This window comes from Phocoena sinus, chromosome 7 (genome assembly GCF_008692025.1).
Source record: "Phocoena sinus isolate mPhoSin1 chromosome 7, mPhoSin1.pri, whole genome shotgun sequence".
Taxonomy (NCBI): domain Eukaryota; kingdom Metazoa; phylum Chordata; class Mammalia; order Artiodactyla; family Phocoenidae; genus Phocoena; species Phocoena sinus.
The window spans coordinates 82,404,317-82,421,407 of NC_045769.1; the positions used below are offsets into that span (position 1 = coordinate 82,404,317).

General features: G+C 49.6%; 1 protein-coding gene across 1 annotated transcript in view; it reads right to left on the bottom strand.

The window, feature by feature from the left end:
- Positions 1-17,091, bottom strand: part of KIF5C (kinesin family member 5C) — a 166,156-nt gene that overhangs the window by 12,474 nt on the left and 136,591 nt on the right. Inside the window, exons 22-25 of the mRNA XM_032638533.1 lie at positions 12,162-12,233; positions 8,906-9,010; positions 6,767-6,983; positions 5,498-5,611 (exon numbers count right to left, since the gene is read on the bottom strand). Of these exons, the coding sequence (XP_032494424.1) occupies positions 5,505-5,611; positions 6,767-6,983; positions 8,906-9,010; positions 12,162-12,233 (501 nt within the window). The 3' untranslated portion in view covers positions 5,498-5,504. The remainder of the gene's footprint in view (positions 1-5,497; positions 5,612-6,766; positions 6,984-8,905; positions 9,011-12,161; positions 12,234-17,091) is intronic.

Here is a 17,091-nt window from a genome sequence, read left to right on the forward strand (position 1 = left end):
GAACCAGGGAGCTGAACACGTATTTAAATGCTGTCTACCTTCAATATGGGGCCTCAAGTAAGCACTCAGCACTGCCTGAGGCCTATTTCACGCCTTCTCTCTTCAGCCTGCAACACGGTCTCCCCCACCCTCTCGGCTGGTAACCTGGCTTCTTACTTGCATGAGAAAACAAGCGCTAAGATGGGATCCATCTTACTGGATGGATCTACCAGCACCCCCATCTACCAGCCACCAGCATCCGTACTTTTCTGCTCTGCCTTCCTGTCACCTTGGGTGCAGTGTTGCCTCTGCTTATGCTCTGGATCACAGCACCTCTCAGAAAGCCAATACTCTCTACCGTAATCCTCCTGTCTCCTAAGTTATCAATTTCCCTTCCCAGCTGGATCACTACCATCAGCGTACAAATAAGCTGTAATGGCTCCTACCTTAAAAAAGAAAAGCAAATCCCATCTTAACCCCACATTCCTCCATTCCTCTGCTCCTTCAAACGAAACTTCAAGCTGCATGCAGTGGCTGGCTCTATTTCCCCACCCCCATGCTCTGGTCCATGCTTCCCCGTCGTGTTGAAGCTGACATCACTGCCCTCAGTCTCTGTGGTTATCCTCCTGGAGGAGCTCTGAGCACCCTTTGGCACAGCTGAGGACCTCCCCTTAGGAAGGAGGGCTCCACTTCACCTCCTCAAACATCACATTCTTGCCCCCTCAGACCCCTTTACTGGTGCTACCTCCTTTTTCTGACCTTTCCATTGGCCAGTCCCCAGGCCTGGCCTAACTCTCCCCACCCTCTGCCTCTATCCACCTTTCTGCAGGTCATCTCCTCCACCCCATGGCCTTAAACACAATCTACGGGCTACAATTCTCTATGATCTCAGCCCTCAGCTTTCTCCCGAGCTTATGGGTCCCACTGCCTACTCAACATACCCGCTGGGATGGTGAGCTAGGTTGGATTGTCTAAGAGGCATCTCATAATCAACCAAACTCTGTTTTTCCATAAAATCTGTTCATTGCCCAATTTTCCCAGTCATGGCTAAAAGGTACCAGTATTGACCTGGTTGCTAGGGCCCCAACCTAGGAATCACCTTTGATTCCCACCCACCCCTCCTTCTCTCCCCTCCACCCTCAGCTCTCCAACACAGGCCGACTCTGACCAGTTGCTGCTGCCACCCTGGCTCAATGCTACTCCCCGCAAAGTGGACACCCGCAATAGCCCCCAAGGGAGCCCCCTGCTCTTACGCTCACCCCACCCCCCTCCTTCCTCCAGAGTCCAGCCCAGGCAGACCTCTCCTAATATGAACTGAGTTCCAGCACTCCCATGCCCAAAGCCCCCACTGGCCCTACACGCCTAGCTGACACTCTAAACTGCTCACCTCGGCCTCAAAGCCCTCATTTATCTGGTCCCATCTCCCTCCCCAACATTCCTAGTTTTAATGGTCTCCCCTGTCCTCCAGCCTTATCAGCCTTCCTGTGGTTCCTCAAATATGCCACAGTCTGGACCCACCTTCCAGCGAGTGTCTGTGCCCATGTCATTGCGGGGCTGGCATTTCTCATCATTTAGTTCTCAGCTCAGATGTCACCCCCTCTTCTAAATAAGTGTCCCTCATCTCTATTTCATTAACCTGTTCTTATTTTCTTCAGAACACTTAACACTATTTGCAGTTACCGTCTTTATTTGCTGTCTGTCTCCCTCTGACAAGCGTGTCAGTACACAAGAACAGAGCCTTCTTTGTCTCTTTACTGTTAAACCAAGTACAGAGCAAGTACAAAATGCCTGATCCCATTTGGCGGATGAAGAAACTGAGGCTAAAAATAATCAAGCGATTTGCCCAATGTCACACAGGAATAGAGCCAAGGCCACATCTGGCCAACCCCATATCCCGTGTCGTCAGCTTACTACACTGTACTGCCCCATGTCCAGCTTTGGGGGGTTGAAAAAGATGGGCCCCTCCTCCTGACGCAGCCCACGCCCCCAGATTTGAATGAGATGAGATAAAAGCTGGCATTGTCCTGGGTTCTTTTGATTTCTATATGTTGGCATCTTCGGTTGCTCTGAAACTTTGAACATAAACCGAAAGACTCATTGTGACTATATTCCTTGAATCCTAAATGAAGCAGAAAGAAATCCCAAAGGTACCCAGATGCTGCCCAAGTATGAATGTGCCGCTCTGGCTCCAAAAGGAGGGCTGGGAGGAGTCAGCAGTTGAGATCATTTCTACAGGACAGACACACTTCAGAACGAGAATCCAAAGAGCAGGAAAGATCATCTCAAAAGGCTTTTGGTCTCATCTAAGCAATTAATTCCATATTTCCAATTTTTTAAATAAGCTTATATTTTAATAAGCATTTCCTCACTTCCAATTATAATTCCCTACTCCGTTGGTTATCATGCTTTGTTTAACCTCCACTGACCAATGCCCAGTTATTTTCATAAAAATAGTCAATGTTGCTGTTCATAACTTTTGGATAAATAAATGATAGTATCTTTAAAACCCCTTATATCTGGTCATAGCACCAAATAGGATACTCAGACATGGGCCTCCCCTGCTGTGGTTATGATCAATTGCTACAGACTAAAAACTATTTTGTAACAACTACGAGAATTAGAAGAGAATATAAACCAACATTCATGGACCACCTACTGTGTGCCAAGCTTGCAGTGTTAGCCTCTCCTACAGCTAACATTTTCTTGAGCACTTGTTATGTGCCAAGCAGCTCAGAAGTATGACCTCATTTAGTCCTCAAATCAATGCCCGTGGCCCAGTGAAAGGATTCTCCCTATTTCACAGACAAGGAAACTGACCGTGAGGGTAAGTAACTCGAAGGCAGTGGAAGACCTGACACCTGACCTGGGTCGCTCGTCCAAAGTCAGGCCCTTCGACCCTACCACCATCCCGACACCTGGATGGGGTCTGTTTGTTTGGTGACACTGTGAGGAAAACATGCAGTTACAGGAGTCATTTGAATAGATAAGGTGGGTGGTGGAGGTTCCAATTTCAGATAAAATCATCAAAACCACTCATAACACTTTGAGTTAGAGAAAGAAACGAATGGCCATGACAGGTGAGGGTGGTTCTATACGTTGAAGGTCTTCAAAGTCTCACCAGACCTATTGATTTTCAGTCTTCAGAGTGAGAAGGGGATATATGGGTGAGGCCTGGCCAACATCTGGTTGTACTCACCCTCCACAGAACGTGGGTCTGATAGGCATTTATGGGCATGCACGAGGAGAGGGACTGTCCACTGCACAGTCCCTGGGCCGGTATAGTCATTAAAAGCTTGCTGGGAGCCAAGTGCACACACTAACCCGGTACTTCCGTCAAATGGGGTGATGTAGGTATTACGTCTAGCACAGTGCCGCTGCAGATCAGGTGTTCAACAAGTAGAGTGCTGGCTGCCCACCCAACCTCCACCTCCTTGTCCTAGGCAACAGAACACCACTCTTGTTTGGGGCGGCGATGTGCCCAGCTAAAGACTACCTTCTCCGGCCTCCCTTGAAGCTAGATGTGGCCGCGTGTTTCAACTCTGGCCAGAGGGATGCAGGCATCAGAGTTGGATGGGACTTCTGGGGAGGCTACTTAAAGGAAGCTCATTCAACTGTAAGAGCTGCTTTTGCCTCTCCCCAGCCTCCTCTCTGCTTGCTGAACACACAACGCACAGGCACGATAGCTAGAACTGCAGAAGTCATTTAGGCGAGCTTGAGGAAGTCATTTAGGAGACCAGCAAGGAAGGTACTTGCTGAGGACAGCGAGTCCAAATTTAAGAGGCTATAGCTTTCTGTTGTCACTGTTGAGTTTTTCTACCAGCCCCTGACAGACCACCCTCAAATGTCCTTTACGTGACAAAGAAATAAACGTCCATCCTGTATCAGCCACTCTAGGATATTTTAGGCTAGCAGGTCTCAAACTTAGGTGGCTAGCAAAATCACCTGGGGTACTTGGTAAAAATACAAAGGCTCTGGGCCTGTGCTACTTCAAGGAGCCTGGGTGTCTGGGTGTGCTAGGTGATGCTGACACCCGCCAAAGTTCGAGAACCACTGCTTTAGGCTTTCTGTTCTAAGCGGCCCGATTTGTTCTTACGGTTCCCTTCAAGTGTCATCCCCGACACTGATAACGTGCAGTCAGAAGCAATTTTGTAACATCCAGCTTTACTTTATTTCTGATTGAAAGCAGAGACCGCATCTGAATAGGGTGGCCCACAGCCAAGATAATTCTGCATCCACCCTCCCAGGACACGGCAGAAGGTGGTGGGCATGCTGCCCGCCCGTGGCCTGCCTCGACCTGTCCCGCTCCTTGACATGCTGCCTGGAGCAGGGCAGGTGAAAGTCATCTGGGTGCAGCCGCCAAGCTTCCTCCGTGGAAGTTTTAGTCTGAGCCTTAGCAATATTGTCGTACCCCCTGAGTGGAGTCTCCAGCCCCTCATATTCACTTTCCTTACCGTGATGCAAAAAGGACTGGGTGAGGAACCACCGCTCTCCTGAGTTGCCCCTGATTGCTGCGGCTTTGCTGTCAAGCTCACAAGCTTTCCTAGTGAGGACGAAGACTCCAAGGTCAACGTTAGGATCCACCTCCTCCCATCTACAGGTTACTGGCCCGAAGTCAGAGTTTCTCTAAACAGAGTTTTCTGGCCACCTAGCTGTCTGCCCTGCCCAACCAGTAAACTCTTTATCTCAAGTACAAGAGGACAGGCTTGTGCTCTCTCCTTCTCTTTTCTAAAAGGACATCACTTTTTCCCTTGTGCTGGTATAGCAATGTCAGGCATGTGGAGTGTGGGAAGAGAAGTTTTCAGACCGCCATCTCAAAGCAAAGAGTGGTCTGGACCCACCTAGACATAAATCTGCACAATTCTTAAAGACTCCATTTGCTGCGTTCAGATAGTAATTATAAAAATGTGACTTTCTAGGGCTTCCCTGGTGGCACAGCGGTTGAGAGTCCGCCGGCCGAAGCAGGGGACACGGGTTCGTGCCCCGGAGCAGCTGGGCCCGTGAGCCATGGCCGCTGAGCCTGCGCGTCCGGAGCCTGTGCTCCACAACGGGAGAGGCCACAACAGTGAGAGGCCCGCGTACCGCAAAAAAAAAAAAAAGTGACTGTCTATTATCTGGCTCTTTCTTTATATTCAGTTCCTGAGACTTAAAGCAGGCATCCACACCTGCCTGCTCTGAGTAAAAGCAGTTGACAAACAGGTAATGCCCTTCTGGATGCTAGCTACAGAGGGGAGTCCCGCAGACAAAAGAAAGCTCGGATGAATCATTCACCGCACCCTGCCCGTCCCTGGAGGGTCCCTGGCACCAGGTGACCTTAGCTGGAAGACCCTGAGGTCCTACACTGAGTTGAAGGTAGACCCAGGCCCCTGATAACCTGAAGCCCCAGGGCCTGTGCTGGGGTAGAGCTGCACCCTTTCCTCTCCACTGCAGGTCCACACACACATGGCTGAGAGCCAGGCAGAAGCAGGGAGAACCCCAGGGCTGCCCCGGACGGAAGCCACCCCTGACACTAAGGACTCACTTCGTGTTTATTTCTGGTAGTGAGTGGAGTTTGAAGAGCTGCCTCCTCCCCCTCGGATGGCGTGGACGGCCGTTGGAGACGATGCTGGGTAGTGTCCAGGGCGGATGGGCTTGGCTGTATCCAACCGACAGAAAAGAGAGAAAAGACATTTGGAAAGGACTTAAACAGCCGTGCCGAGATACCTCCAGGTCACGTGCGAAAACCAAGAGGCACACTTTTTATCGACATTACAATTCGTATCAATCACCAGACCTTTCTGAAAGTGGGGCGTTTGCCCTCCAATTAGTACAGTTAGTTAATGCAAGGCACCCAATGTTTAGGGGACAGAGAGACCTTGTGTATCAATTATTCCAATTCTTATCAAGGAAAATTAGAAACAGAGCACTTTCAGTTTTATCTGAGACAGATCCGTGGGTCCCAATGGGTTCCGACAGTATCTCCCTGAAACTGGATGCAGAATTCTGTCTGTGATGCATTTTAGGGGGAGAGGGTTCACAGTTTTCAGTAAGATAGTCCAAGGGTATAAGACCCAATAAACGCAATGAACCACTAATGTAAGTTATGATCTTAAAACTAGAAACATGAAGTTGCTGGTTTACATAACATCTGCACAGCAATATCTGATGAGAAATAATATTACATGTTATTGGAGATGTTTCAATTTAAAAAATAAAAAGAAAAGAAAAGAAAAGAAAGAAAGAAAGAAGCGCTCTAGAGAACATCCTTAAATCCCTTCTACTCTCACAGCATTATCCCAAGAACTATGACTCAACAGGCCCACTCTCATTCTTTGCATGGGTCCGAATCCAGGTCTTGAAGGGGCTGGATGTCCAGGCCCCCTGCACTCACTGATGTCAGGCCTGGCTCTCTCCAGAGTATTTCCAAGGCTGCGCTTGCAAGCAGCTCTCCCTGAGGCTTCTGGCTACACGTAGCTCCTTCATGGTTCCGCCGGGTGCAGAACAGAAGGGGCCTTCGGGCTTTCCTGAGCAAGCCATATATCCCGGTATTCCAGAGAAAGTATACCTCTGTCTGTTTACAGCCAAACACCTCTGCCTGCAGCCAGGGCTGGCCGCCTTCTCTGCTCAGCTCAATAGCTTTGACGATCACAAGGTCCCCCAGAATCTCTCAGTGTAAAGAAGCGCACGCCTGGCCACCCCATCCTCCCAGCATGGACCCTGGGCGCCGGGAGGAGCCGGGCCGCCCCGCCCAGAGCTTCCAGCCAGAGGAGCCCTCGCCTTCTGTCAAGGGCCCGGGTGCGGGCACACGTACCGATCTGGGCCGAGTGGGCCCTCCTGGCCATGTTCTTGGCTCGCACAGCCTCCTTGATGCGGTCCACCTCCTGCTGGTAGCGCTTGCGGTCCCGCATGGCGTTCTCCTTGGCCTCCTTCAGTGCGCTCTCCAGTGCCTTGACGCGCTCGGCCGTGGCACGCAGGCGCTTCTCCAGCTTGGGCAGCTCACAGCGCAGGTCTGCGTTGTCCCGGACCAGCTGCGGCGGGAGGGGGAGGTGGGGAGTTACGGGGCGGGGGGGCTAGGCAGACGCACTGCGGGGGCTGAGAAGGTAACAGGAGAGCAGCTAGAACCACCACCCGCGCACCCCACCAGGGCCGTCTTGGAGAGTCCGTAAGACCATAAACGGTGGGACCAACGGGAATAAAAATCCCATACCCTGAGGCTCCAATTTGCCAAACACAGGATTCACGGGTACGAGAAAGCGGGGAGGGGTGTGCGATAGAATCAAAAGCCATTTCCAGCTGTAGGAAACTTTCAGGCGTGGGTGGGATTTACTGCCTCTTTTGTTTGAGGGGTGAGGGGGGGACTTGCCAGAGAAAATGGACTACTTGGACATTCACATGTGAAAGATAAGAAATGTGAAGCCAGTTCAGACAGGCTCAGTGAAAGGCATTCATGTTCTACAGCTCTCTGAAGGCCTCCTTCCAAGCCAGGACACATTGTCTACACCAGCACCGGGTTTGGACCCCACTTTGCAACATATCCAGAGGCTAACGGGTAACTCAGGGATACTGCTCATTCTTTCATTACCTAAGACGCTCAGTTAAGGAGGAACAAGCTCGCCCTGGGTTAAGAATGGGCTCAAGAGCCATATCTGTTACTGCCTGGCCATCTGACCAGGTGTGAGTCACTCAACCGCTCTAAGTCTACAGGCTACATAAATAGGATCACTGTGGGAATCCAAATGGATCAGGAAAAGTTTTGAGAATCTTAAGTGCTAAACAAAGGTTGAACTACTGCTGGGTCTACACCTGTTTTCTTTACTCCTGTGTCCCCCCCGCACCCAGCACCAGCTCCAGTGCCCAGCAGAGAGTAGGTTTTTAATAAATATTCATTGAATTCATGAATAAAATAATGAATGAATTTCAGAGCTCTATTTCAAGTTCCCCGGTAGTTTCTGCTTTTCTATTTCTCATCAACAATTTGCTTGAATGACTTCAACCATGTTGAATCTGTCATCCTCCCTTTGGGGAAAAATGCCATCATCAGTAATGTTGAAGAGGATGTAACAAGTCAAAGAGAAATAACATCCCCTGGGCCACGGGGTCCAAAATGTTGGACCATTTTTATCAGATCCCAAATCTTGAGGATTTAGGGAAAACCGTCATGAACCTTCCAGCATTTAAACAGAAAGGAGACAAATAACCTGCCTACGTCACCGGTAGGTTTGGACACTGTCACTCTGTCACTCTAGACAAACTCCAGGGTGTTGCAGGAACCTGAGAGGATGCCCAAGAAATAGGGCGACAGTGCAGAGAGGGAGCTGGTTCCGGCCCCAGTGCTCCCACGTGTGGGATGAAGCCAGTGGCTTCCTCGCCCAGTCTGTTTCCTCATCTATAAAAAGAGGGAGCCTGACCCAGCTCGGTGGCATCCACTTTGCGTTCTGTGGAGTCTTTGGGTCCACAGAGGGTCCTGAAAAGCATCACGGGAGACACTGAGGCCAGCTGGGGTTGGAGGCTGGGATGGGAGGCAGGATGAAAAGACACGACTGAACACCCTGCTCCCCAAGCCCCAGAGAGCTCACACTCAATTCCTTATATTTGGCTTCCATCAGGAAAGCATTTTAGGACTTCCCTGGTGGTCCAGTGGTTAAGACTCTGCGTTTCCACTGCAGGGGGTGCGGGTTCAATCCTTGGTTGGGAAACTAAGATCCTGTGTACCAGGCGGCACGACCAAAAAATAAAATTAAAAAAAAAAAAAAAAAAGGTATTTTCTATACAAGGGAAGTCGCTGAAGACTAAAAGAGTGCCAGGTCCCTTCCAGCACTGATGTTCCCTAGTGATGTACTGTCCTTTTACCTTCTGTATCAGAGTCGCCTCCCTCATTAGGGCCGAATCCAGCGGGGCTTCTCTCCAGGAGAGAAAGAGAAGCAGGAGGAAGATGACGCAACCCTCCTACCTGTTTGTGGACCTTAGTGAGCTGCTCCAGGTTATTCTCCAGGAAGGAAATTTTCTGCTTCTGGGCAGCACTGCCTCCTCCCTCGTCGCTGTCCAGCTCTACACTCTGCATCAACACCAAGGGGTCAGCGGGACAGGCCTCCACACTGCCCACCCCCAGTCCCAAGATCACGTGGATGAGCCATTCGAAAGAAAACCCCCAATCTTACTAAAGGTTATTCTGAAAGTGAAAATGAAGAGTGGTTCTAAAAGTTTAGACTCGACCTTCTTCCCAATTAATTTCCTTGATCGGTATCAAAAGTGTTCTTTCTTTGGACTGCTGACAAAAAAACTTCAAATCTTTTTTTGAGGGATTCAGCTCTCTTTGTGAAATATACCTCTCCTTTGCATGCAGGTAGAGGCTTTTCTTTTCAAAAGGAAGTGTTCCAAAACTCATTAAGAAGAACTAGTGTGAAAACATAAGCCCAACAGGACAGGAATAAAGACACAGATGTAGAGAATGGACTTGAGGACATGGGGAGGGGGAAGGGGAAGCTGGGATGAAGTGAAAGAGTGGCATGGACATATATACACTACCAAATGTAAAACAGATAGCTAGTGGGAAGCAGCCGCATAGCACAGGGAGATCAGCTCTGTGCTTTGTGACCACCTAGAGGGGCGGGGTAGAGAGGGTGGGAGGGAGGGAGATGCAAGAGGGAGGGGATATGGGGATATATGTATACGTATAGCTGATTCACTTTGTTATACAGCAGCGACTAACACAACAACGTAAAGCAATTATACTCCAATAAAGATGTTAAAAAAAGAAACAACATAAGCCCAAGACCCAAGTTTCATTTCAAACATCACACGTGAGATAACAAGTCATCAAGCTGTGGGAAAGTGTCTGTGGTCCCAACTGGGAGGTCTCAATGGCCTCTGCTTGTCCCTTCAGCTTCCAATTCCATGAAATTACTTAATGAATCCATCTCAGACAAGTCACGGCATCTGCTCGCTGTGCTGAATCAACTCTCGAAATTTATCAGGTCTTGAGATTGATAAAAACACTGTTCTCCCAGCACTGCCACACTGAGTGGCCAGATAAGTTGGGAAATACATGTAGAAACACATCCTGGGGCTTCCCTGGTGGTGCAGTGGTTGAGAGTCTGCCTGCCGATGCAGGGGACACGGGTTCGTGCCCCGGTCCGGGAGGATCCCACATGCCGCGGAGCGGCTGGGCCCGTGAGCCATGGCCGCTGAGCCTGCGCGTCCGGAGCCTGTGCTCCGCAACGGGAGAGGCCACAGCAGTGAGAGGCCCGCGTACCGCAAAAAAAAAAAAAAAAAAAAAAAAAAGAAACACATCCTGGAGTCCCAAAATGGCAAAGCACGCTTGCTTTGTCTCATTAGAGAAGAGATCATCACCCTTCTCTTTCTGAGACGGGATGTCTATATGAGCATCTCAAACCTGTCTCTTTGATCTAAATCCGGGGTTCTCAAACCCAGAAGAGGATTTGTTAAAACTCAGATTGCTGGGCCCTACCCTCGTCTCTGAGTCAGTGGATCCAGGGTGGGTCTGAGAATTTGCACCTCTAGCAAGTTCCCAGGTGACGTTAGTGCTGCTAGCCAGGTGGCCACACTTTGAGAACCACTGGTCTAGGAATAGGCTCTTCCTAGAGAGTTTTATAATGTGAAGTCAGGGAAGTCTAATCTCAAGCTCTGCACCCTCCTCGGAGCACGTCCTCCCTCCAACTGAGCCTTTTTGGTTCTTGTCATAACCTCTCTAGTCTCTGTCTCCATCACCTCTGCTCTGGCCTCTCTCTCCTCCCTGGTCCAGGTCCTCCAGTCCTTTCTATTTTGGTGACGGTGATCACTACCTACCTGCCTGACCAGTGCCACCTTGAAACCTCCCATCATTCTCCACCCTCTTTCCTTGTTTTTATTTCCAGGCCTCCAAGCTCACTAGAATCGTGCTGTCAGGTGCCACGACAAATCCGTGCTCTGACCCTCAGCTGGACACTCCCACACTGCTCAGCATCCTTTTGTTCGTCCCCCACAGCTGCCTGAGCCGCCTCTAGTCTCTGTGGGCTTCCCATTCTCTTCCTTCTTCTCCACTGAGCACCTTCTTCTCCACATTAACTGAGAAGGTCCAAGTCTTCAGATGCATCTCTTCCCAGTGTCATATATTTCCCTACGAATGTCTCCATCTTGGCTTCTCCACGTCTCCTCTCTGGGAAAGTGGGCTCTTTCCATCTACCAAGCCTAATACATTCCCCTATACCATCAATTCTGTCTTCTCAGATCCGACTCCATCAGTCACCTCCTCTTTTTTTTTTTTATAATATATTTCATCCCTTTTCCTTGGCTCCTTCACACAGACCCCCATGCACACACTTTTCTTAAATATACCCTCCGTCCATCCTGTCACACCTCTGGGCATGCCCACTGCCCCTCATCCATCACTTTCAAATATCTTTAAAGCATAGTCCCCTTGCTGTTTCCCCCTCCCCCTCCCCCCTCCCAAAACCTCTGCTAGCTGCTCTGAGGGTTCACCGTTCAGTGACTCCCAAGATCACCGTCACTGTGTGTGGCACAAGGACCAAAGAAGCTCAGACTCTGGAGTCACACAGACCTGGATTACAATCCCATCTCTGGCTCTCCCCAGCTGCGTGATCTCGGGAGGTCACGTAACCTCTGAGCCCACCTCCACAGCTGCAAAACAGAACACTAAGAACCACTTACATGGCTCCTGGGGAGAGCAAACAAGACGCCGGATGTTAAAGTGCTTCGTACACTCTGACCTGGCCCCTCATGGCCTCTTAACAAGCAAAGATGAGGCTCTAGCCCCTGACTTCCACGTTCCTGACATCGTTCACCAGGCTTCAGGGCCACGCTGTCTGATGAGACCCCTCTGGGTTTTCCCTGCAACACTCAGAGGTTTTCACACTGTGGCCAGATAAATATGTGCTCGTTTGAAAGGATATTGGGTTGGCCCAAAAAGTTCGCTCGGGTTTTTCCATAAAATGTTACGGGAAAAACCCTAACGAACTTCTCTGGCCAACCCAATAACTTCCTTGTACTAAGAAGGAAAAATCAGATGGAAAAATGTTCCCAAGTATTTTTCCCCCTCCAGCACATTCTTTGAATCACATTCTCTGGCACGAAGCAATTAATTTTTAAGCATAACCAGCCCCGATTTTAAGCAAGTGATACTTCAACTGAAAATGATTCGTTCTGGCCAACTTTTCTTCTCAGTCCCATTCACACAAACTAGAACTCACTTTTTTAACCCGGGCGGTCAGATCCTGGACGAAGAGTTTACGGAGGTTGTGCAGAGTCTGTAGCTCTCGAGACTGGAAGAGAAGATTGTTAAAATGCCACTTAAATGAGGGAACACGCTGAATTTATGACACAGCTGGCACCAGACCATCAACCCCAGACACCTCCATAAAGCTCTGTAAGCCAACCATCGAGGCCATGGGGTTCACCACTTCCTCTGACCTGCCCACCACTCATATCCTCCCCCACCTGGCATCTTCCCACGGGCACCCCAAGGTTCAGAGACTGGGAACTCAAACAATGAAGTGTAAACTAGAACAAAGCCTGTTCATTTGCTGTGTTTTAAATAGAACCTTTTTTCCCCTTCAACCACAAAAATTCAAAAGTTTTCTCATAAAAATTCCTGGAGGGCTGTGTTGTACCAGAATGGACTCTTTTTTCCCTCTAACCTATTGTGTACATGTTATACAAAATGCTAACAAATTTAAATGAAAAGTTAGCCACCGTGTCTCTCACCCTAACTGACCGACATTTTTCATGTTTCCACACCCCTCTGGCCGTGGTCCATACGCTCCTTTGCTTTACATCACTGAGCTTATGGACTTTCCACCTGGGTGACCCTGGGCAACTTATCTAACCTTTCTGTGCCTCAGCTTTCTTATTTGTAACATGAGGATAAAAATAGTAGTTGCTCATAGTTGCTGTTATCAAGCTTCAGTGAGATGATCCTTATAAAACTCTTACAACCATTTCTGGCACATAGTAAGCAGTCAATAAATATTCGCTAGTATTAATGTACTGATGCATCGGACTTGACAGACATTTCTTCATTAGACTTTTATTGCTTCCTTTGGTTGCTGTTATAACTTCCACAAAATTAACTTCTTGGGAGCATTTTTTTTCTTCATTTTGGAGTCTTTTCTACTAATGAACGCTTAGGAATTAGATTGCTAAGACAAAGGTCTAAGTCAAATCTGGTGATCTCTGTTTAACAAAATCAGAAAACCAAAATATTTCCTTCCATTTAAGTCTCTGTGTATTTACCACAGGACGTACGACTAGTTCCCTTCAAAATATTTTCCCATAAGGAGAGAAATACACTCGCGTTTGTTTTTTCAGTTTGTCTAAATTGACCTACTCTAACACAGAATGTCAAGGGATGGAGCTCACACAAGCTCACAGAAAAAAGGAAGAAACAGGCTCTAAAGCCATGGAAATAATAAGTTTCTTGAATAAAGGTTCTATGTTAATTTAAGGTCAAATTACTGGGTCCAATTCCATAATTGAGTTGAAATAAAAAGCACCTGAAGTCAATTGATTCCTCAGATGAGGCAAATTACTTTCTGCAGGAGGCCAAGCGGGCCTGCTGTTAGGAACGCCGTGCCTGCGGTGCGTGCCCAGAGCTGAGCCACTGGCTGGCAGGTCCGGGGGGGCTGCTCCGAGCTCTCAGTGATGTAGCTGTGCTGCCTGTGCCCCTGCCCGAGGGAGCTCGGCCTCGGCCCCCTGCTCTGCGAGCTCTCTCTCCCGCTTCAGGGATTTCATTACTGATTGAACTATAATCACAGTAAATACTTTCCATGAAAAACGCCACCACCCTGCAGGGACATGAGAAGAGAAGACCCGGGTGTCTTGTCAAAGGGCCAGGCGATTCTTCCAGGCCGAACACCAAATAATCCAGAGTCCGGAGTTTGGCGACTTTCTCTCATTACTGTTTGTTTTTAGGTAACTTCAAGGAACAGTTTAGGAGGGGCTGTTCAAGACCTTAGAACAGTTGACAAGTTGCACATGAATGCCTGCGTAACCCCATTTTGGCCTCCTGGGGCAATGAATTTTCCTCCATCGTATCCATTATCATTCCTTCACCCACCCCGATTCCCTTCCCTTGTGAAGTAAGTCACAAGCCTTTCCTGGCACGGACGCTGCCCTCTGTGTAAAAGCTCAGGGCTCAGCTTCCTGTCACAGGGGACAGTGAGGGTGTGACCAGAGAGGTGGGGACACAAGGCCCATCAACGCAGCAGGAGGAGAGGTCCAGCCCCAGAGCCCACACAAAGTGTCCTATTAAAGCCAGATGGCTTCCTGGGACCCCAGAGACGTCCCCACTGGCTGGTTGGCCTTTCCCAACATCGCCCCCTGGAGTGGGCTTCACAGACCCCAACCCCTGGGTGGCAGGTCCCACCCGGGCCCTGTCCAGACAGTCCAGGAGGCAGCGCAGGCCTAGGGCTAAAGGGGGCTCAGGAAGGGTCAGCCAAGGACAGCAGGCCTGCCCCTGAGGAACACTGACAGCTTGGGGAGGATGTGATGGAAGGATAAGTAAAAACACCCACGTCTGGAATGGTACAGACCGTGGGGTTCCAGTTTGGGAATTGAAAGCGTGTGTGTGCGTGATGTGTGTGGATGGGCAGTGAGGGCTGCAGAGGGAACGTGGGAGGCTGTGTTAGTGGGTCCGTCCACGTGTGAGGGACCAAGTGTGTTGTGTGAGCATGTATGTGTGGTAGGGGGGCCGGGGAGAATGGATGTGAGGGTGGGAACATAGGTGAGTGGGCTGGGTGGGGAGGCGGGGGAAGGAGAACCAGTGGAGGAGGCTAGTGAGGAAAATGTGTTGTTAAAAATGTATTCAGTGGACTTCCCTGGTGGCGCAGCGGTTAAGAATCTGCCTGCCAGTGCAGGGGACACGGGTTCAAGCCCTGGTCCGGGAAAATCCCACATGCCGTGGAGCAACTAGGTCTGTGAGCCACAACTACTGAGCCTGCACCCTAGAGCCTGTGTGCCACAACTGCTGAAGCCTGTGTGCCTGGAGCCCGTGTTCCGCAACAAGAGAGGCACTGCAACGAGAAGCCTGTGCACTGCGGCGAGGAGTGGCCCCCGCTCGCTGCAACTAGAGAAATCCGCGTGCAGCAACGAAGACCCAACACAGCCAAAAGTATAAATAAATAAATAAATAAATAAACATGTATTCAGTGGACTTCCCTGAAGGTCCAGTGATTAGGGCTCCGTGCTTCCACTGCAGGGGGCATGGGTTCGATCCCTGGTCAGGGAACTAAGATACCACAAGCCGCTCAGTGAGGCCAAAACAAAACAAAACAAAACAAAACATTCAAAAGGGCAAAAGAACATGCTCATGAGTGAGTGTGAAAGACAGAAAGCTTGTGAGTCTGGGAGAGAGTCAGCACGTGGGGTGAGTGTGTGTGAGTGGACGTGAGGGAGGGTGTGAGAGTGAATGAGCAAAAGTGTGAGTGTGCCAGTGAGAAAGTGTGGATGGTCACTAATGAGTGTGAATGTGTGTGTCAGCATGTTATGGGGTGTGCTGGGTGAGTGTGTAAGAATTTGTGAGTGGATGAACACAGGCGTGAGACTGTGAATGTGAGGGCCTGTGGGTGTGAGCGTGTGTGAAGATGTGTGTGTGAGAAAGAATAAGTGATTGTGCCCGAGCGTGGGTGAGGCCGTGAGAGAGAGAGGGGTGAAGAGTGAGCTTCTGGGTGTGGGCATGGAAGGTGTGTGTGCTGCGTGAGTGTGCATGAAAGAGGGCGAGGGTGTAAAGGAAGAAAGGATACTGAAATACTGATCTCGGGCTGGTGGGAATTTTAACGTGCAACATACTTCTGAATTGTTATAATTATCTATGATTATGGGTACCACTTCTCCAGGTGAACAGATGTGGAGGAAGCAACTTCATGGCTTCATTTCCATTTCCCCTCCAGCCGCCCTGTCCACCGTCTTCTCCAACAGGCTCAAAAGGCCCAACTTCCTGTGAACAGTCATCCTACTTCTGTCCTGAACGGCTTGTGCCCTCCGAGCCCACACCTGGCTTTGAGGAGCAGCTAACACTGGCCCAGCGGCCAGAGTGCAGCCTCGGGTCCAGCCCTGATCAACCACTTGCCTCCAGTCTAGGGTCACCGAGTTCTTGGATTCAGGCTCAGTCCCACATAAATTCCCATGACGTGGGAATGAAATCAAAATGCATGACTGTATCTAAACAACAGTTTCTCTCTGTTGTCATGTCATGTGAAATGACTCGACATGTTTTCACCAAATTGAGACTATTTGGGGTGTCTGTCTTCAAACACAGGCTGCGTGGCATTTTGAAGGGCTCTTGAGAGCCCTCGGGGCCAGGCAGCTACCCCCCAGGGCAACTGAGACAGAAGTTGACCAGAGGAGACAAACCCAATGAAAGCACAGAGAAAACTAACCAGGATCTCAGATGGTGAGCCCTTCTTCCAAAGGGAAGTAGATCTGTCACTCTTCTGCCCCAAACCCTGCAGGTCCCAAGGCTCTACCTGGCCTGCACCTCCTCTGGCCTTGACCTCTCTGTGCCTACCTCCTGCCCTCCCCCCTTCTCTTGGTCACATACACATTGATCTCCCTGTTGTACCCCAACATGCCTGCCATGGGCTAACCTCAGGGCCTTGGCACTGGCTGTTGCCTCTCCTGGAAGGCTCCTCCCCCGGACATCCCCATGGCTCCTTCTTTTACCTGCTTCAAGTTCCTGCTCAAATGTCACCTCCCAGTGGGGCCACCCCAAACCAGTACCCCTGCACTTTCTATAACCATCTAATGGAGGTCATGATCTACATCCTTATTTCTTACTGTCTAGGTGAAAGACAGCTTCACAAGGGCCAGCATCTTAACTCTGTTTTGTACTGATGCAACTCAAGCACCTAAAAGCATGCCAGCCCTCAGTAGGTGATCAATAAATATCCATTGATTGTTGCACGGAAGTAAGTCACAACATACAGAGGTTGTAAAATTGCAGGCACTGATTTGAGTTTAAATCTCAGTCAGGGCTCCATGGTTACAGTCTTAAGGATGGATGGATGGATGGATGGATGGATGGATGGATGGATGGATGGTTAGTCACTCTGTTAAGACCAGGGGAATAAATTCTACAGCTTTCATGTTTCCATAGGAAGTTTTATGTTTAAAATGATATTCAAG